Here is a 22,847-nt window from a genome sequence, read left to right as displayed (position 1 = left end):
CAGAGCTTTGAATTCTTTCCCCATTTAAATAATAGTCTGCCCGTTTATTTCTTCTGCCAATCTTTAGTCAGGGTGTCAAAGGTTATGGGGAGAAGGCAGGGGAATGGGGTTGAGAGGGATAATAAATCACCAATGATGGAATGGCACGGAAGATTTGATGGGCCGAATGGCCTGATTCTGCTCCTATGGTCTTATGGAGTATTGTGTGCAACCTGGTCACCACACTATAGGAAGGCTGAGATGGTTTCAGAGTCCAAAGGAGATTCACCAGAAGGTTGCCTCAATTGGAGGACTTTAGTTATGTGGAGAGATTGGAAAGGCTGAACTTGTTTTCCCTGGAGTGAAGGAGGCTGAGGGGTTGCCAGATAGAGGTAAATAAGATTATGAGAGGCATAAACAGAGTAGAAAGTCAGAATATTTTTCCCCGTGTCATTGTGTGCGGCGGGTGAGAGATTTCAAAACAAGTGAGCGTAGAGTAGCCAGTCAGGAGACTGCACACAACTGTTCCCTTTCAGTCTTTGGATTGTGAGTTTGTGAGAGAGAGAGATTCCAAAAGAAGGGAGTGGGGCAGTCGGGACATTCTGTGTACACAGTCGCCTTGGAGACGTTGGATTGTGCGTAATTAGGCACCTGGCAAAGACCAATAAAAAGTCGTTAAGTTTAAGTGGGGCGGCCACTGTGTGCGTGGACCAGAGTTGGAATTAGGGAGTTGAGGCTTTGGATCACAGAGGCATCAGTGAGTAGAGGCAGAAACTGTAGGTAGATTTTTTTTTTTGTCTAATTCTTTTTCATCCCCATTGCACTGTTAGAGCAATCACTAACTTCTAGGACTTGACAATTAGGAGTATTTGCTAAACAGGAGCTGGTACCTGTAAACATAGGGTCCTCGCTGTGACAGAATTGGCTTCTCTCCACGGAGTATTGCCTCGGGATTCACAATGTGAAAGAAATACACAGACATGTAGAAAGGGATCGGTACATCTCTCCACACTGAATAGGCAAAACCATTGTTGGGGTTGATCTGCACATTCTGAATTGAAAAACAAACCATAGATTAACACAGAGAACTCGATCCATCTTTGGTTTACAGACTACCCCAGCTCGGGCACCAGAACAGAGGAAATCTGCAAAACCGGGCAAAGTCCCATGACTTCTGAATCAGAAGATCACGACTGCTGAACTTCTCCACAACGCTCCCTCAGATATGAGTCGAATCAATATCCACATTAGGGGAGTCCAAAGATTGACCCCAATTAAAGTAAAGGACATTTTTTCAGATTCAGATTGATTTATTTATCAGATGACATTTGAACATCAAAACCTACAGTGAAATAAGCCATTTGTGTTCACACATTTGCAGCCTGAGGATGTGCTGGTGGCAGGGCGTAAGTGTAAGCCCTGCTCAGCTGAAATGGCATTGCCGGTCTCCATTCTTCCAAATACTGAAACCCAGGTCAGCCTTATTCAGTCTGCCACCATCTCCAGAGATTACCCACTCAGCCTCGACTGTACTGACACAGGGATAATATCTCATTCTTGAAGGAAAAAAATCTATACTGCAGCAAGTGATCCGTGTTCCAACCAGTTGAATCGGCCAGAAAACTACTTCCCTTTTCCCATCATTTTTTCTCTGGTCATGCTGAAGGGTCTCAGCCCAAAACGTGTGCTGTACTCTTTTCCATTGATGGTGCCTGGCTTACTGAGTTCCTCCAGGTATCTTGTGAACGATGCCACCTTCCTTCCTGATGTGTACAGTTACCACATCTATCCCAACGTGGAAAATACTGACCATACACCATCATAAATTGGAGCACACTGACCCACACACCATCCCATAACTCAGCAGACTGACCCATTCACCGTCCCAAAACCCACCACACTGACCCATACACCATCCCATAACTCAGCAGACTGACCCATTCACCGTCCCAAAACCCACAACACTGACCCATACACCATCCCATAACCCAGCAGACTGGCCCATTCACCGTCCCAAAACCCACCACACTGACCCATACACCATCCCATAACTCAGCAGACTGACCCATTCACCGTCCCAAAACCCACCACACTGACCCATACACCATCCCATAACTCAGCAGACTGACCCATTCACCGCCCCAAAACCCACCACACTGACCCATACACCATCCAATAACCCAGCACACTGACCCATACACAGTCCCATAACCCAGCACACTGACCCATACACCATCCCATAACCCAGCACACTGACCCATACACTCTCCCATAACCCAGCACACTGACCTGTACACTGTCTCATATCCCAGCACACTGACCCATACACCGTCCCATAACCCACTACACTGACCTCTACACCATCCCATAACCCAGAAAATGGACCCATACACTGACCCATTACTCAGCATACTGACCCATACACAGTCCCATAATGCAGCATACTGACCCATACACAGTCCCATAATGCAGCACACTGACTGATACACTGTCCCATAACCCAGCACATTGACCAATACAACGTCCCATTACTCAGCACACAGACCCATGCATAGTCCCATAATCCAGCACAGGACCCATATACTGTCCCATAACGCAGCATACTGACCCATACACCGTCGTATAACCCAGCGCTGACTAATACACTGTCCCATAACCCAGCACACTGTCCCATACACCGTCCCATAACCCAGCACACTGACCCATACACCATTCCATACCCCAGCACACTGACCCATATACCATCCCATAACACAGAACTCTGACCCAGACACCGTCCCATTGCCCAACATGCTGACCCATACACTGTCCCGTAAACCAGCACTCTGACCCGTACACCATCCCATAACCCAGCAGACTGTCCCATACACCATCCCATAACCCAGTACACTGACCTTACACCATCATATAACCTAGCACACTGACCAATACACTGTCCCATCACCCAGCACACTGACCCATACAGAGTCCCATAGCCTAACACACTGTCCCAGACAACGTCCCATAACCCAGCACACTGACCCAAAACCCAGCACTCTAACCCGTACACCATCCCATAACCGCACACACTGACCCATACACCATCCCATCACCCAACATGCTGACTCCTACACTGTCCCATTACTCAGCACACTGACCCATACACTGTCCCATAACGCAGCACACTGACCGATACACTGTCCCATAATGCAGCACACTGACCCATACACCATCCCATAACCTAGCACGTAGACCCATACACCATTCCATAACCCCACACACTGACCAATACACCGTCTCATAACCCAGCACACTGACTCATACACAGTCCCATAACCCAGCACACTGACCCAGACACCGTCCCATAACCTTGTCAACTGCCTTCTTAAGGTCCATGTGGACAATGTCCACTGCCTTGCTTTCTTCTACTTTCCTGGTAACTTCCTTGAAAAAGTCTTTAAGATTGGTTAGACATGACCTACCACGCATGAAGCTATTCTGACTATTCTTAATCAGCCTATGACTATCCAAATACTTATATACCCAGTCCTTCAGAATAACTTCCAATATCTTTCCCACAACTGATGTCAGGCTCACTGGCTTATCATTTCCTGGTTTATTTTTAAAACCTTTCTTGAATACTGGACAGCATTGGCTATTCTCCAACCTGGTACCTCATCTGTCACTAGGACGTTTTAAATATCTCTGCTAGGGGCCTAACAATATCTGCATTTGCCTCCTGAAAGTTTGAGGGAACACCTCATCAGGCCCTGGGGATTTATCCACCTTAATTTACTTCAGGACAGCAAACACCTTCTCATCTGTAATCTGTATAAGGTTCATGAAGTTGGGGCCAATTTGCCTCACTTCGATGGAGTCTGTGTCTGTCTCCTGAGTGAATACAGATGCAAATTTATTTCAGTTCTCACCATCTCTTTTGGCTTCACACATGGATTACCTTTCTGATCTGCCTGAAGACCAATTTTGTCTCTTACAATCCTTTTGTTCTTAACATACCTGTACAATCCCTTGGGATTCTCCTTCACCTTGTCTGCTAGGGTAACCTTATGCCTTCTTTTGGCCCTCCTGATTTCTTTCTTAAGAGTTCTCTTGTATTTATTATACTCCATAAGCTCCTCATTTGTTCCTACCTGCCTATACCTGCAATACTGCTTTTTCTTAACCAAGGCCTAAATATCTGAAATTATAAGGATGTTGCTGAGTCTGAAGGACCTCAGTTATAGGAAAGATTGAATAGCTTAGGACTTTATTCTCGGAACGTAGATGATTGAGAGGAGATTTGATAGAGGTATATGAAATTATGATGAGTGTAGATAGGGTAAATGCAAGCAGGCTTTTTCCACCGAGGTTGGGTGGGACAACAACCAGAGGTCATGGGTTAAGGGTGAAAGTTTGAGGGGAACATGAGGGGAAACTACTTCACTCAGAGGTTTGTGAGAGTGTGGAATGAGCCCCCAGCCCAAGAGGTGCATGCAAGCTCAATTTCAATATTTAAGAGAAGTTTGGATAGGTACATGGATGGTAGGGGTATGAATGGGAGGGGTATGGTCCCGGTGCAGGTCGACAAGAGTAGGCAATTTAAATGGTTTGGCATGGACTAGATGGGCTGAAGGGCCTGTTTCTGTGCTGTAGTTTGTAACTATGACTGTAACCGTCTATCAGCTCAGGCCAGAGGACTCTGGTGAGCTGCTGCTGGTGGTCAATGCCTCAGTGGGGTGACGGGCTGGACTGATAAAGACAGAGGACATTGCAGATGCTGTGTGGCCTTGCACCCAAGCAGCTCAGAGGGAACAGCATTGTCCGTGGAGGGAGATTACGTATGGCACAGTGGTTAGCGTAACACTTCACAGCGCCAGCAATCGAGGTTCAATTCCCGCTGCTGCCGGGAAGATGTTTGTAAGTTCTCCCCATGACCACGTGCGTTTCCTCCGGCTGCTCCTGTGTCCTCCCACAGTCTAAAGACGTCTGGGTTAGCAGGCTAATTGGCCACGTGGGTGGAATACCTCACTGTGTCATGACTTCACCCAGATTAGACAAAGTATTTTAAAATTTCAGACCTGGCACTTGTCTGGCCAACTTATTCTCAGGGCCTTGCAGCCAGTGGCCTTCTAGGGATGTGGGACAGTGAGTCTGCAGTGACCACAGCACCCAGTTGCCAGTGAGAATGCGTTAAACCAATCCTCCTACTACAATCCAATGGTTTTCTCAAACTATATTGTTCAAATTTAGAAAAAATTGGAAGTGATGTTTTTGATCCTTCGGTTAAATTTGAAGAAACTTGGAAACCTTTTATGCAACATTTTCATATGATGTAATTTGACCTTTCCGAATCTTCTTTATTAACGCAAAATATATGAATAGAGGAGTAGAGTTGACGACATTACTGAACGCGTCTGATTCAAGATATTGGTCTAGCCCTGTTTTGTTCTGTTTGCTTTTTTTTGAGTTTAGTATTCAGTTTTTTTTTTCTTTTTCTTTTGGGGGTTTTTCTTTGTTTTTATATATTTTTTTCTTTTTATTTCTGTTTTCTCTTTATGACTAATTTCATTATGAGTTTGGAAGTCTATTATACCTATGTTATTTAAAATCTTTTTTGTATATGTTTTTTAAGATCATTCCAATCTCTTTGTATCAACATTGTTACTGTGTTTATAATTTTGAAAATTAATAAAAAGATTTAAAAAGAAAAGAAAGAGAATGTGCTGCCAAGTAACCGTCATTCATTCTGGACATATCAATAAACTAGGCACAACTACAGAGAGCTTTGCTATCAAATGAACAATCTAGACTTGGACCTCATTGAAAGTTGATTAGCAATAAAGTTTGATATACCCTAAATATTATGAGTTGTTAAACTTTATACAGCACAAACAATAATTGATTAAATAAAAAGCAGATTGAACTGCTCATGGTACTAAGTTTAATCATCTCTCTTGTATAACACATTGAATCAATCTCTCTCATGGCAATACTTTCACAGGTGATCCACTGAATGTGGGATGAAGGGTGAAGTTGAGGGTAATCCCTGGACAGGTGAAACAACTCCCAGTTCCACAGTTCCACTTCTCTATTAGCTAAGAACATCAGGGCTACCAATCTCTCCCAATTTTCCATCCACAGAGCAAGTTAAAATGTTACCGACTCCATAAAGACTTGTGTGGATGAGAGTGTGCCTTTGAGAACATACCAAATATTCCCAAACCAGAAGCTGTGAATGAACCAGGCGACTTGCAGTCTCTTGAGAGATAGACCTGTGATGTTCAAGATGGAGAATCCCATTAAAAGTCCGGGTACAACCTACAGAAGACCATCATGAGAGTTAAAGGCATTTCCGTGTGAAGTTACAGACACAATTGGATAAACGACAGCTGTGGCAAGGTTTGCATGCCATTGCTTCCTGTCAGATGAAACCTAACACCATAAATGGCAGTAATGCTTCTGTCAACGAAAAGCTCAACACCTTTCATGTATGCGTTGACAGGGAGAATAACACTCCACTCACGGCATCTGGGGACCCCATGACCTCTGTGAGGACTTTATTCCTTGGAACGTAGAAGACTGAGAGGAGATTTGATACAGATAAACAAAATTATGAAGGGTATAGATGAGGTAAATGCAAGCAGGTTTTTTCCACTGAGGTTGGGAGGGACTATGACTAGAGGTTATAGGTTAAGGGTGAAAGGCAAAAAGTTTAAAGGGAACATGAGAGTAAACGTCTTCACTCAGAGGGTTGTGACAGTGTGGAATGAGCTGCCAGCGCAAGTGGTGCATGTGAGCTCGATTTCAATGTTTCAGGGCAGTTTGGATAGCTACATCGATGGTAGGGATACGGAGGGCTATGGTTCAGGTGCAGGTCAATAGGCAGTTTAAATGGTTTGGCATGGACTAGATGGGCCAAAGGGCCTGTTTCTGTACAATAATTTTCTATGACTCTATGGCTGTTTCTGAGTCAGACTGGCAGAACATCCTTCAAGAGGGTGAATCCTCGCAAGACATCAGGTCCTGATTGTGTACTTGGTAGGGCCCCAAAAACCTGTGCCAACCAACTGGTTGGAGTGTTCAAGGACATCTTCCACCTCTCATTGCTACAGGCGGAGACTCCTACCTAAATCTAAAGGGCAGCAGCCATGCCAGTGGCCAAGAAAAGCAGAGAGAGCTGCCTGAATGACCATCACCCAGTTGCATCTACTGTGACAATGTGCTTTGAAAAGTTGGTTACGGCTGGAATTAACTTCTGACTGAGCGAGGACCTGGACCCACTGCAATTTGCCTACCAGCTATAGCGGACACAATCTCACTGGCTCTGTGTGGATTTGGAGCACCTGGATAACAGCAAAACATGGATCAGGATGCTGTTTATTGACTACAGTTTGGCGTATATCATCATTATACCTTCAGGACTTATCAACAAGCTTCAAGCCCTGGGTCTCTATACCTCCCTCTGTAACCGAATTCTCAACTTTTTCCATCAGTGACAATTGGAAATAACATCTCCTCCTCGCTCATGATCAACACTAAGGCACCTCAGGGATGTGTAGTTATCCCACTGCTCCACTCTCTCTACACCCACGAGTGTGTGACTGCTCAAAACACCATTTATAAACTCACAGGTGACACAACTGCCACTGGTAAAATCACAGACGGTGACACGGAGGCAAACAGGAATCAGAAAGGTCAGCTGGTTGAGTAGCGCTACAACAATTACCCTATACTCAACATCAGCAAGATCAAGGAATTGATTGTAGGCTTAAGGAAGGGGAAGTCAAGAGAATTCACACCAGTCCTCATTCAGGGATCAGAGTTGGAAAGGATGAGAAACATTGAGTTCTTTGGGTGTCAATGTCCCAGAGGATCTGTGCTGGGCCCAACCTATTGATGTAATTATGAAAAAGGCACGCCATTGGATCTAGTTTGTTAGGGGCTTGAGGAGATTTGATGTGTCACCGTAGACTCTTACAAATTTCTACAGATGTTTAGTGGAGAGCACTCTGATTAGTTGCATCACAGCCTGGTGTGATAGCTCCCGTGCACGGGGTCACAGGAGGCTGCAGAGGGCATAGCCTCACCCAGCTCCCATGCACGGGGTCACAGGAGGCTGCAGAGGGCATAGCCTCACCCAGCTCCCGTACACGGGCACAACGCTGCCCACCACTGAGGACATCTTCAAGAGGCGGTGCATCAAGAAAGCAGCATCTGTCATTACGGACGCTCATCGTCCAGGACATATCCTCTTCTCGTTACTACCATCAGGGAGGAGGTACAGGAGTTTGAAGACCCACACCCAATGATTCAAGAACAGCTTCTTTGCCTCTCTGCCATCAGATTTACAAATGGTCCATAAATCCAGGAAAACTACATCATTATTCCTTTTCTTTTGTATGATTAATTTATTTTGTAATTTCTATGCTGTGCAATAACTTTATGATCTCTTTACCTGGTTCTGTCTTTTTTTTTAATGTGATTGGCCTTCTCTCAGTTTAAAACCTTTATTCCTGGTGCATCCCTAGCTTCTTCTATAACCACTTTGAAATATACAGGGCTATGGAGTTTCCTACGGCCTCATCCTCCCTTTAGAATATTTCTATGGCAAACTTTTTTATGCCATGGACCCCTACCATTAACCCAGGGACCCATGGACCGCAGGTTGGGACTCCTGATCTATAGGTTTTCAGATGATACCACTGTGGTGGGTCGATTCTCAAACAATGATGAGTCGGAACACATCAAGAGCCAGGGAACCTAGTGACATGGTGTCATGACAACAATATTTCCCACTTGTCCAGTCATCTCAATGATACTTTTCCTGTCTAAATGGTCAATTTCAGAATTACCCCCAACTTAGTCAAATTGCCAGGTTTCCGGCTATGCACGTAACCTGCTTTTATACCTCTTTAGGATCAATATGTTCTCTTTACAATTGTGGTCTTATCTGTCTGTGTCACCGGCAAATCTGGCAATCACACCTCTGGATATTGAGAACACAGGCACCAACACTGATGCCAATGGAACACTACACACTGCCAAGCAGAAGGGTAGCACACTCTCTGCATAAAGCCCTGATCTCATTAGATGGCAGGGCAGGCAGGAGGGACCTCCTGTCTCTATTCTCCCTCTGCCAGGGAGAGGCGTGCATTCGATCATTTTGAAATGTTTCTTTAAGTGTTTATCCACTGCCAAACCTTTTCAGATTTAAGATTAGCTTTACTCGTCAGGTGTACCTCAAACTATCAAAAGGTACAGTGAAATACATCGTTCGTTTCTGTCGATGGCCAACAGAGTCTGAAGGTGTGGGGGGGAGCAGCCCGCAAGTGCCTTCATGCTTCCAGCAACAACGTAGCGTGCCCACGGCTTACTAACTCGTATAACTTTGGAATATGGGAGGAAACTGAAGCACCCTGAGGAAACCCACATGGTCACAGGAAGAATGTACAAACTCCTTACAGACAGTGGCGGGAATTTACCACAAGACATGGGAGCAAATTTAGGCACTCGGCTCAAATCTGCTCTGCTATTCCATTGTAGCTGATTCAGTTGCCTTCTGTAGTTTTTAAAAGATTCCCAATCCTCTAACTCCTCACTAATTTTTGCTATATTATATGCCTTCTCTTTTGCTTTTATGCTGTCTTTAACTTCCCTGGTCAGCCATGCTTGCCTCATCCTCCCTTTAGAATACTTCTTCATCTTTAGAATATATCTGTCTTATGCCTTCCGAATTGAAAACTCCAGCCATCATCCCTGCTGGTGTCTCCTTCCAGTCAATCCTGGCCTGCTCCTCTCTCGTGCCTCTGTAATTCCATTTACTCCACCATAATACTGATATCCTGTATGTGACTTGATTTTCTTCCTCACAAACTGCAGGGTAAATTCTATCATGTTACGATGATCCTAAGAGTTTCCTTTACCTTAAGCCCCCTCGTCAAATCTGGTTCATGACACAAGACCCAATCCAGAATTGCCTTTCCCTTAATGGACTCAACCACAAGCTATTCATAAAAGACATCTTGTAGGCATTCTACAAATTCCCTCTCTTGGGATCCAGCACCAACCCAGTTTTTTCAATCTACCTGAATATTGAAATTCCCCATAACTAACATAACATTACCATTATTACCATAAGACCGTAAGACAAAGGAGCAGAAGTCGGCCATTTGGCCCATCGAGTCTGCTCAGCCATTTTATCATGAGCTGATCCATTCTCCCATTTAGTCCCACTCCCCAGCCTTCTCACCATATCTGGCTTCTCAGATACCTATCAATCTCTGCCTTAAATACACCCAATGACTTGGCCTCCACTGCAGCCTGTGGCAACAAATTCCATAGATTCACCACCCTCTGACTAAAAAAATTTCTTCGCATCTCTCTTCTGAATGGGCGCCCTTCAATCCTTAAGTCATGCCCTCTCGTACTAGACTCCCCCATCATGGGAAACAACTTTGCCACATCCACTCTGTCCATGCCTTTCAACATTCGAAATGTTTCTATGAGGTCCCCCCTCATTCTTCTAAACTCCAAGGGATACAGTCCAAGAGCAGACAAATGTTCCTCAAATGTTAACCCTCTCATTCCCAGAATCATTCTAGTGAATCTTCTCTGTACCCTCTCCAACGTTAGCACATCCTTTCTTAAATAAGGAGCCCAAAACTGCCCACAGTACTCCAAGTGAGGTCTTACCAGTGCCTTATAGAGCCTCAACATCACATCCCTGCTCCTATACTCTATTTCTCTAGAAATGAATGCCAACATTGCATTCGCCTTCTTCACCACCAACTCAACCTGGAGGTTAACCTTAAGGTTATCCTGCACGAGGACTCCCAAGTCCCGCTGCATCTCAGAACTTTGAATTCTCTCCCCATTTAAATAATAGTCTGCCAGTTTATTTCTTCTGCCAAAGTGCATAACCATACACTTTCCAACATTGTATTTCATTTGCCACTTCTTTGCCCATTCTCCCAATCTATCCAAGTCTCTCTGCAGACTGTTTCCTCAGCACTACCAGCCCCTCCACCTACCTTTGTATCATCAGCAAACTTAGCCACAAAGCCATCTATTCCATAATCCAAATCGTTGGTGTACAACGTAAAAAGAAGTGGCCCCAACACGGACCCCTGTGGAACATCACTGGTAACCGGCAGCCAACCAGAATGGGATCCCTTTATCCCCACTCTCTGTTTCCTGCCAATCAGCCAATACCCTATCCACGTATGTAACTTTCCCATAATTCCATGGGCTCTTGTTAAGCAGCCTCATGTGCGGCACCTTGTCAAAGGCCTTCTGGAAATCCAAATATACAACATCCACTACATCTCCCTTGTCTAGCCTACTTGTATTTTCCTCAGAAAATTGTAATAGGTTTGTCAGGCAGCATTTTCCTTTAAGGAAACCATGCTGAGTTCTGCCTATCTTGTCATATGCCTCCAGGTACTCCATAACCTCATCCTTGACAATCGATTCCAACAACTTCCCAACCACTGATGTTAAGCTAACAGGTCTATAATTTCCTTTTTGCTTCCTTGCTCCCTTCTTAAATAGCGGAGTGACATTTGCAATCTTCCAGTCCTCCAGAACCATGCCAGAATCTATCGACTTTAGAAAGATCATTGCTAATGCCTCTGCAATCTCCACAGCTACTTCCTTCAGAACACAAGGGTGCATTCCATCTGGTCTGGGAGATTTAACTACCCTTAGATTATTCAGCTTCCTGAGTACTTTCTCTGTCGTAATTGTGACTGCGCACACTTCTCTTCCCTGCCACCCTTGAGTGTCTGGTATACTGCTGATGTCTTCCTCAGTGAAGACTGATGCAAAATACTCGTTCAGTTCCTCCGCCATCTCCTTATCTCCCATTACAATTTCTCCAGCATCATTTTCTATCGGTCCTATATCTACTCTCACCTGTCTTTTACTCTTTATATACTTGAAAAAGCTTTTAGTATCCTCTTTGATATTATTTGCTAGTTTCCTTTCATAGTTCATCTTTTCCCTCTTAATGACCTTCTTAATTTCCTTTTGTAAGCTTTTAAAAACTTCCCAATCTGTCTTCCCACTAATTTTTGCTTCCTTGTATGCCCTCTCCTTTACTTTAACTTTGGCTTTGACTTCTCTTGTCAGCCACGGTTGCATCCTTTTTCCATTCGAAAATTTCTTCGTTTTTGGAATATATCTGTCTTGCACCTTCCTCACTTCTCACATAAACTCTAGCCACTGCTGCTCTGCCATCCTTCCTGCTAGTGTCCCTTTCCAGTCAACTTTGGCCAGTTCCTCTCTCATGCCACTGTAATTTCCTTTACTCCACTGAAATACCGACACATCAGATTTCAGCTTCTCTTTCTCAAATTTCACAGTGAACTCAATCATGTTATGATCACTGCCTCCTAAGGGTTCCTTCACCTCAATCTCTCTAATCACCTCCAGTTCATTACACAATACCCAATCCAGTACAGCCGATGCCCTAGTGGGCTCAACAACAAGCTGTTCTAAAAAGCCATCTCGCAGACATTCTACAAATCCTCTCTCTTGAGATCCAGTGCCGACATGATTTTCCCAATCCACTCGCATGTTAAAATCCCCCACAATTATCATAACACTGCCCTTCTGACAACCCTTTTCTATTTCCTGTTGTAATTTGTAGTCCACATATTGCAGCTGTTTGGAGGCCTGTATATAACTGCCATCAGGGTCCTTTTACCACTGCGATTTCTTGGCTCAACCCATAAAAATTCTGCACCTTCCTATCCTATGTCACCTCTTTCCAATGATTTGATATCATTTCTTACCAAAAAAACCACGCTACCCCCTCTGCCTACCTGCCTATCCTTCCGATACACCGTGTATCCTTGGACGTTCAGCTCCCAGAGACTTGCATCCTTTAGCCACGTCTCAGTGATGGCCACAATATCATACTTGCCAATCTGTAGCTGTACGACAAGATCATCCACCTTATTCCTTATGCTGCGTGCATTTAAGTATAACACCTTAAGACCAGTATTTGGTACTTTTCGCTTTGATTGCACTGCAACTCATCCCAATGGCTACAAATTTGCCCCATCACCTGCCTGTCTTTCCTGACATCTTTACTGCTCACTATCTTAGATTTATTTCTGTTTTTCCCTTCCTCCGCTCTATCATTTGGGTTCCCATCCCCCTGCCAAATTAGCTTAAACCTTCCCTAACAGCTCTAGTAAACCTTCCCGCCAGGATATTGGTCCCCTTCGAGTTCAGATGTAACCCATCCATTTTGAACAGGTCATACTTCCCTCAGAGGAGATCTCAGTGATCCGAGAATCTGAAGCCCTGTCCCTGCACCAGTCTCTCAGCCACGCATTCATCTGCCTGATCCTACTATTCTTGCCCTCGCTAGCAGGTGGCACAGGCAGCAATCCTGAGATTACTACCTTGGAGGTCCTGCTTCTCAGCTTCCTTCCTAACTCCCTGAAATCTCTCTTCAGGACCTCCTCCCTTTTCCTATCTATGTCATTGGTACCAACATGTAGCAAGACAACTGGCTGCTCGCCCTCTCCCTTTAGAATATTCAGGACCCGATCCGAGACATCCCGTACCCTGGCACCTGGGAGGCAACACACCATGCGGGTATCTCTATCAGGCTCACAGAATCTCCTGTCTGTTCCCCTGACTATGGAATCCCCTATGACTACTGCATTCCTCTTCTCCCTCCTTCCCTCCTGCACAACAGCGCCAGGCTCAGTGCCCGAGACCCGGTCACCGTGGGCGTCCCCTGTCGGGTCATCCCCCTCAACAGCATCCAAAACGAGATACTTGTTGCTGAGGGGGGCAGCCACAGGGGTGCTCTCCACTATCCGGGCATTTTCCTTCCCTCTCCTGACAGTGACCCAGTTTTCTGACCCCTGTAGCCTAGGGATGACTACCTCCCTGTAGCTCCTGTCTATCACCTCTTCACTTTCCCTGATAAGCAGTGGGTCATCAAGCTGCAGCTCCAGATCCCTAATCTTACATGCCTTTTCTATTTCCTGCTGAAATTCTGCTACTGTTCAAGGTTTGTATATAACTCCAAATAGGGTCCTTTTACGTTTGCAGTTTCTTAACCCTACCCACAAGGTTTCTACATCCTCTGATCCTATATCACCTCTTTCTAAGGATTTGATTTCATTTTTTAACAACCGATCCACCTCATCCCCTCTGCCTACCTGCCTGTCCTTTTGCTACAATGTATATTCTTGGATATCAAGCGCCCAACTCTAATCTTCTTTCAGCCACGTCTCAGTGATATCCATAACATCATACCTGCCAATCTCTAACTGCACTACAAGATCATCTACCTTATACTGCAAGCATTCACATATAACACCTTCAGTGCTGTATTCATCACCCTTTTCAATAGGAGACAGAGGCGGAGACAGGGTTAAAATGGCGCTAAACGGCGACTCCTTTGAAACAGCTCTCTTTCCGTCTTTAATATCTTTATTTTTCCCTTTCAGGGTTCTTTTGAAGACCCTGACCTGGAGTTACATGCAGACTTTGGTTCTTTGCGGGAATGAGACCCGTTGTCAGGGTTTCAGGGCTGGCCATTGTTTGGTACACCAAGGGTTCGGCCTGAGAGTCCGGCTGGTATTTGGAAGCCTAAGATCTCAGGGCTCTGGAGATGGGCAGATCGAGGGTCGGTGTCACGGCAGGAGACCGGCGTGTCATCAGGGGAGTCGGAAAATCTACTACTGTGGGCCAGAAGACCCGGGATCTTTGCGATCTTTAGGCACAGAACTCGAAAAAAGCGACGTAACAGACTTTTAACATTGTAAACCAGCGAGTTGTTGTTATGTCTCCCCGCTTGCTGGGAAAATGGAAAAACCTCCCTCTCCCTTACTAGGGAGAGAGAACCTGTGGTATGTCGAATGTCGGATGAAACGTGAAGTCTTTGCGGTAACTCCAAGTCTCTGACTTTGCTATTGCTTTGCTCACCCTTGAGTACTCGGTGGTGGGAGCTGATGCTTTTGTTTTGCCAGTGGGGAGAGGGGAAATTGTTGCTCACTGCCGCTTACACGCAGGATGGGGGAGTTAGGGGGGACTTTGGGATTCTCAGGTTTAACTGCTGTTCATTCTTTGGGGCATTTCTCTGTTTTCGAAGAAAAAGCATTTCAGGATGTATGTTGTATACATTTCTTTGACATTAAATTGTACCTTTGAACCTTTGAATTTTTGCCCCCATGTTGCACTGCGACGCATCCCACTGACTGCAGCTTTGCCCCAGTATCTGCCTGTCCTTCCCCATAGTCTCTCTACACATTGCATACCGACTACCCAGTCCTCAGCCCTATCACTCCAGTTCCCACCCCTTTGCCAAAATCAGTTCAAACCCTCCCCAACAGCTCTAGCAAACCTGCCCGCAGGAATATCAGTGACCCTCAGGTTCAAGTGTAACCTGCCCTTTTTGTATTCATCATACCTTCCCCAGAGGAGATCCCAATGATCCCAAAATCTGAAACCCTGCCCCTGCACTGGCTCCTCAAGCATGCATTCATCTGTACCATCATCCTATTCCTATCCTGACTAGTACATGGTACTGGGAGTAGTCCAGGGATTACTAGCTTGGAGGTCCTGCTCTCCAGCCTCTTCCCTAACTCGCTTTGCTCACAGCACAGGACCTCTTCCCCCTTTCTATCAATTCGTTAGTGCCAATATGCACCATGACCTCTGACTGCTCACCCTTCCTCTTGAGAACCTTCTGCTACTCTGAGACATCCTGGCCACCAGCGCCTGGGAAGCAACGCACCACCCTGGCTTCTCCTTCACAGCTACAGAATCTGCTGCCCATCCCCCCCCCCCCCCCCATCAAGTCTCCTATCACTATCGCTCTGTCTGACTTTACCCTTCCGCGCTAAGCCTCAGAGCCGGCCACAGTGCATCGCACCCCACCCCCAGCAGCATCCAAAGGGGTATACTTGTTGCTGAGGGGAATGGCCACAGGAGAACCCTGCGCTGACTGCTTACTCCCCTTGATTCTCCTGCTGGTCACCCGACTACGGTCTGGAGCTTGTACTGTGGGTGTGACCACCTCAGTAAAAGACTCCTCTGTGAAGTTTGCAGCCTCCCGGATGGTCCTGAGTGCATCCAGCTCCAGCTCCGTTTCCCTGACCTTGTCAGCCAGGAGCTGAAGTCGGGAGCTGTTCCTGCAGATGTAGTCATCAGGGGGACTGCTAGGTACCCTGAAATCATTCATCTCACTGTAGGAGCATTCCACTGCCTAACTACTATCCTGCCCACACATGTTATACCTCTAACTTCGCAAGCTTAAGTTCCAGCCTGCACCTGTTCTTGCCCAAGCCTGATCACTCTAACACTGTCCAGTCGCACAATGGCCGTTCCGCTTAAATCCCGCTTCTGTTTATTAGCCACTGCTGATTAACCGTAGTTACTATTAATCCAAGCAGTCTCCCCAACAGCTGGCACTGTAAAATGTTACGCTAACTGCTAGGCTACTGTGGTGCCCTAAGGTACACACCCCTCATACCACCTACCACAACCACCTGGACCCTACACCGAGACACTAGTAACCTCTGCGCACAGTGAATGCCAACAGGCAGCAACATTGGGAAGTCAACAACCCGCATCACGAATCTAACAGCAAAAACGTGCAGCTGCTGGAAATCCAAAGTAAAAAACAGGAATCGTCTGAGTTCCCAGCGTCTCCGGAGAAAGACACGGTTTCAAGTTGACCCTCTCTCTCTGCATTGATCCCACATCACCTATTGAGCACTCCCCACAAACTTGTGCTTTTCCCTCTCCTGCAGAAACTGCATAGGGTCTTAACGTTTGTACCTTAATGACTTGGTCCTGGATAATCTGGGGCGACACAAAGATTAAAACCAGGCTGAGAGCAGCAAGCAGGAGCCCAGCCACCAGGACAAAGAGGATTGTCCTTTGCCTGGGAATGTTCATTTCCGGATCTCCCAAAGCAGCAGCTATCCTAGAAGGAAGGTCCCAACACACGATCTGTCCCGGAGCAGTGTGTTCAACACAGACAGTGGGGCATAAATCAATGATTGACAGGTAACCTTTCTGAGTAATTATTGGGAGTTATTTGAAATCTTTGGTCCATAAAATATACAATAAAGTTATAACAACTCCCTCTCCTGCATATGTGACCTCAAAACATACCCAGTGGGTCCACTCAGTGCCAGGCAGCATATCAGAAGCTGTGCCCTCCTGACCCACGATCTGATCAGGCACTGCTTTCAGTCTAAATGAGATCTCTGCCCCTTTGTCGTCAGCTAATTACTGATGTGATGCACTTTACACTCAGCGCTGGCTGACATCACCTGGGTAAAGGTTCACTGTTCACCTTTGGATATTCTTGTCTAGCAATCTACTTAAATATTTAGCACAACAGCTTATAATTCATTATTGAACTTGAATGGGATTCTGTGTCGGAGTAATCGATGACTCTATGACTTCTGGAGTTGCACAGATTCAGGCAGGGAGTACTTCAGAAAGAACTAAACTGTGGAGACTGGACCAGAGACAGGGGCAGACAGCCAGGTGGTTCCTGTGATGGAGGTAGGGAGGGTGCAACAAGTGGGAAACAATAGGTAGGGTGACCAGGCCAGTTAGTGATGGGTGAGCTAGGGTCAGACACCCTCACTCCGTGATACGGATTTGGCAAGTTTCATCTGACAAGGAAACTCCATTAAACAACGTGTCAGCAAGGAAAAGGTCATAGAGGCAGATGTGACCATAAGACATAGGAGCAGAATTAGGCCATTCAGCCCATCAAATCTGCTCCACCATTCCATCATGGATGATTTATTATCCTTCTCAATCCCATTCTCCCACCTTCTCCCCATAACCTTTGATGTGTTTACCAATCAAGAATCTATCAAACTCCGCTTTAAATATACCCAGACTCCACAGCTGTCTATGGCAATGAATTCCACAGACTCACGGCCCTCTGGTTAAAGAAATGCTTCTTCATTTCTGTCCTAAATGGACATCCCTCTATTCTGAGGCTGTGCTCTCTGGTCATAGACTCCCCCACTACAGGAAACATCCTCTCCATATCCACCCTATCTAGGCCTTGCAGTGTTCGATAGGTTTCAATGAGATCATCGCCTCATTCTTCTAAACTCCAGTTAGTACAGGCCCAGAGTCATCAAACGCTCCTCATATGTTACCCCTTATAATTTTGGGATCATCCTTATAAGCCTCTGATGGACCCTCACCAACGTCAGCCATATTTTCTTGGATAGGGGGCTCAAAATTGCTCACAATACTCCAAGTGTGATCTGACCAATGCCTTTTAAAGCCTCAGCATTACATCCTTGCTTTTGTACTTTAGTCTACTCAAAATGAAAGCTAACATTGCATTTGCCTTCCTTATCACCAGCCTGCAAGTTAACCTTTTGGGAATCTTGCACAAGGACTTCCAAGCCCCTTTGCACCTCTGATTTTTGAATTTTCTTCCCATTTACAAAGAGCCCATGTCTTTATTCCTTCAATCAAAGTGCATGCCACTGCACTTCCGTACACTATATTCCATCTGCCACTTCTTTGCCCCATTCTCCCAATTTGTCCAAGTCCTTCTGCAGACACTCTGCTTCCTCAGCATTACCTACCCCTCCACCTATCTTTGTACAGTCTGCAAACTTGGCAACCAAGCCATCAATTTCTTCACCAAAATCATTGGTACAGAACATAAGAAGAAACTGTCTCAACACCGATCCCTGTGGCACGCCGCTAGTCACCAGCAGCCAATAAGAAGAGACCCTCATTATCCCATTCTTTGCCTCCTACCAGGCAGCCAATCTTCTCACAGTGCGAGAATCTTTCCTGTAAATCCTTGGGCTCTTACCTTGTTAGGCAGCATTTATTACAATCATTCCTACAGTTCTGATCAAAAAGCTCCAGAACCCGGGCCTCTGTACCTCCCTCTGCATCTGGATCCTCAACTTCCTCACCAGAAGACCACAATCTGTATGGATTGGAAATAACATCTCCATCTCGCTGATAACCAACACTGGCGCACCTCAGGGATGTGCTCTTAGCCCACTGCTCTCCTCTTTCTATAACTATGTGGCTAGGCAGAGCACAAATGTCATCTATAAATTTGCTGACGACAGAACAATTGTTGGCAGAATCTCAGATGGTGATGAGAGGGCGTACAGGAGTGAGATAGATCAGCTGGTTGAGTAGTGTGTTGACACAGCAACAACCTAGCACTCAATGTCAGTAAGACCAAAGAATTGATTGTGGACTTCAGAAAGGCTAAGACGAGGGAAAACACTCCAGTCCTCATAGAGGGATCAGAAGTGGAAAGAGTGAGCAGTATCAAGTTCCTGGGTGTCAGCATCTCTGAGGATCCATCCTGGGACCGACATATCGATATAGTTACAAAGAAGAAACAACAATGGTTATATTTAATTCGGAGTTTGAGAAGATTTGGTATGTCACCAAAGACCCTCACGTATTTCTACAAATGTACCATGGAGAGCATTCCAAAGGGCTGCAGCACCGTCTGGTCTGGGGGAGAGGCACTGCACAGGACCAAAGCAAGCTGCATAAAGTTTTAAATTCAATCAGCTCCATCATGGGCACTAACCTCCCTGCCATCCAGGCCATCTTCAATGAGCCACGTCTCAAAATGGTGGCATCCATCATTAAGAACCACATCACCCAGGACATGCCCTCTTCTCGTTGCCACCGTCAGGGAAGTGGTACAGGAGCCTGAAGGAACACACTCAAGAATTCAGGAATAACTTCTTCCCCTCTGCCTTCAGATTTCTGAATGAACCCATGAACACTACCTCACTATTTCCTCTCTCTTTTTATGCTACTTATTTCACTGAACACACACACACAAATAATTCCTACTGTAATTTACAGCTCTTATTATTATGTATTACAATATACTGCTGCCATATAACAAGTTTTACAGCATATTACAACGATATTAAATCTGATTCTAATTCTGGTTAGCGAGGCTTTGGATAATGTGATAATTGATGGTGTTGGGGTAGTGAGGAGGTTTTTCCAAGTCTACAGCAAAGTATAGGTCCAATGGAAAGATGGGCAGTTGGAATTTAATTTTGACAAACGTGAGGCAAAGTTTGATGGGGTAGGACATGTATGGTCATTAGTAAAGCACAAAGGAACGTTGATGAACAGAGAGATCTATACAGATTTGGACTGCACCCAGTCAGTGTATGGGAGCACGAAAAGAAGTGGTGACTTCACAAGGTTCGGCATTTGAAGATTTAAAAAGCAGCGCTTCGTGGTAGTATTCGGAGTTGGACTGCACCCAAATGGTAAACGGGATTCATTAGAAAGAGTAAATAAAAATGAGGAAGGGGTAAGCAGAGCGGCCAGTGTTGGAGTGGTTTTGGCTCACCAGGCTTAGGTGAAGTAAGTATTTAAGTTTCTTTTTTTTCTTTATTCTTCTTTTCTTGTCTGTTAGGGCGCAGTGAGAATTGCTTCAGGGGCAGTGTTGAATCCTTCGTGTCAGATGTGGGAATTCTGGGAGATGTCCAACCTCCCGGATAACCACACCTGCACCAGATGTACTGAGCTGCAGCTCCTCAGAGAATGTGTTGAGGAACTGGAACTGCAGCTCGATGACCTTCAACTCATGCAGGAGAATGAAGAGGTGATAGATAGGAGCAACACGGAAGTAATCAGCCCTAGATTGCAAGACAGGTAACTGGGTAACTGTCAGAAGGAAGGGAAATGGGCAGCCAGTGCAGAGTAATCCTGTGGCCGTTCCCCTCAGTAATAAGTATACCACTTTGGATACTGCTGTGGGGGACAACCTACCAGGAGAGCCGTAGTGATGGGTTTTCTGGCATTGAGTCTGGCACTGTGGATCAGAAGAGGTGAAGAAGACTGCAGTAGTGGTAAGAGATTCCATAGTTAGAGGAACAAAGACACCCAGATGGTACGTCACCTCCTAGGTGCCAAGGGTAGGGGTGCCTCGGATCGGGTCCAGGGCATTCTAAAGACAGAGGGTGAGCAGCCAAAAGTCTTGGTATATATTGGCAACAGTGACATGCATAGGAAAGGTGCAGAGGGTTCTGAAGAGAGATTTCAGGGAGCTAGGTAGAAAGCTGAGAAACAGAACCTCCAGGGTAGTAATCTCTGGATGGCTGCCTGTTCCGTGTGCCAGTGAGGGTAAGAACAGGATGGTATGGTAGATGAATGTGTGGCTGACGAACTGGTGCAGGGGGCAGAGGTTCAGATTTATGGATCATTGGGAACGCCTCTGGGGAAGTGACAGCCTGTACAAAAGGGGTGGGTTACACCTGAACCCGAGGGGATCCAATATGCTCACAGGCGGGTTTACTAGAGCTGTTCGGGAGTAGAGTCATAGAAAAGTACAGAATGAAACAGGCCCTTCAGCTCATCGAGTCCATGCTGAGGCATTTAAACTGCCCACTCCCATCGACCTGCACCGGGACCATAGCCCTCCATACCCCTACCATCCATGTACCTATCCAAACCTCTCTCAAACGTTGAAATCAAACTCCTTGTACTAGCAGCTCGTTCCACACTCCCACGATTCTCAGTGAAGAAGTTTTCCCTCATGCTCCCCTTAGTTTTCACCTTTCACCCTTACTGACCTCTGGCAGTCGTCCCATCCAACCTCTTTGAAAAAGCCTGCTTACATTTACCCTATCTATACACCTCATAATTGTGTATGCTTCTATCAAATCTCCTCTCAATATTCTACATTCCAAGGAATAGTATCCTAATCTATTTAATCTTTCCATATAACTCAAGCCCTCCAGTCCCAGCAACATCCTCAAATTATCTCTGTACTCTTTCAACCTTACTTACATCTTGCCAGTAGGTAGGTTATCAAAAGTGCACACAATACTCCAAATTAGGCCACACCAACGTCTCATACATAACATTCCATCTCCTGTACTCAGTACTTTGATTTAAGAAGGCCAACGTGCCAAAAGCTTTCTTTATGACCTTGTCAACCTGTGACATCACTTTCAATAATCATGGACTGGTATTCCCAGATCCCTTTGTTCTACCACACCTCTCAGTGCTCTACTGTGTAAGACCTACCCTCGTTGGTCTTACCGAAGTGCAAAGCATCACACTTGTCTGAATTAAATTCCAGGTACCACTTTTCAGCCCATTTTTCCAGCTGGTCCAGATCCCACTGCAGGCCATGATATTCTTCCTGGCTGTTCACTACACCCTCAAGATTGGTGTCATCCACAAATTTGCTGATCCAGTTAACCATATTGTCATCTATATCAACGATCTAGATGATAAACAACAACAGTCCCAGCACCAATCCCTCTAGCACTGCACTAGTCACTGGCCTCCAGTCAGAGAGGCAACCATCTCCTGTTACTCTCCCACAAAGTCAATGTCCAATCTAAGTTATTACCTCATCTTGAATGCCAGGTGACTGAACCTTCTTGACCAACCGCCTCTGAAGGACCTTGTCAAATGCCTTCTGATGTAAACAACATCCACTGCCTTGCCTTCATCCACATTCTTGGTAACTTCCTCAAAAAACTTTAAGATTGGTTAGACATGACCTACCATGCACAAAACTATGCTAACTATCCTTAATCAGTCCATGTCTACCCAAATATTTATATATCCGGTGCCTTAGAATACCTTCCAATAACTTTCCCACAAATGATGTCAGACGCACTGGCTTATAATTTCCTGGTTTACGTTTAGAGCCTTTTTTAAACAGCAGAACAACATTGACTATCCTCCAATCCTCTAGTATCTCCTGTGTGACGAGAATACACATAGATTAAGATGTTAGCTGTCCTGTGCTGGCACCAGTGGGGTCAGCAGTTGGTCTGCCACCTGTCTTCAGGAGAGGGAGATAAGGAAAACAATGGAGCAGCATTTGGAGATGTGTAATGAAGGAA

General features: G+C 45.6%; 1 protein-coding gene across 1 annotated transcript in view; it reads right to left on the bottom strand.

Moving 5' to 3' along the window:
* Nucleotides 1–16,168, bottom strand: part of LOC140186099 (scavenger receptor class B member 1-like) — a 52,575-nt gene extending 36,407 nt beyond the window's left edge. Inside the window, exons 1-4 of the mRNA XM_072239974.1 lie at nucleotides 15,940–16,168; nucleotides 5,715–5,746; nucleotides 4,657–4,674; nucleotides 870–1,030 (exon numbers count right to left, since the gene is read on the bottom strand). Of these exons, the coding sequence (XP_072096075.1) occupies nucleotides 870–1,030; nucleotides 4,657–4,674; nucleotides 5,715–5,746; nucleotides 15,940–16,168 (440 nt within the window). The remainder of the gene's footprint in view (nucleotides 1–869; nucleotides 1,031–4,656; nucleotides 4,675–5,714; nucleotides 5,747–15,939) is intronic.
* Nucleotides 16,169–22,847: the final 6,679 nt, after the last annotated feature.

This window comes from Mobula birostris, chromosome 22 (assembly GCF_030028105.1).
Source record: "Mobula birostris isolate sMobBir1 chromosome 22, sMobBir1.hap1, whole genome shotgun sequence".
NCBI classification, from domain to species: domain Eukaryota; kingdom Metazoa; phylum Chordata; class Chondrichthyes; order Myliobatiformes; family Myliobatidae; genus Mobula; species Mobula birostris.
Note: the sequence above shows the minus strand (reverse complement) of the source record. Positions and strands in the feature narration are given on the sequence as shown.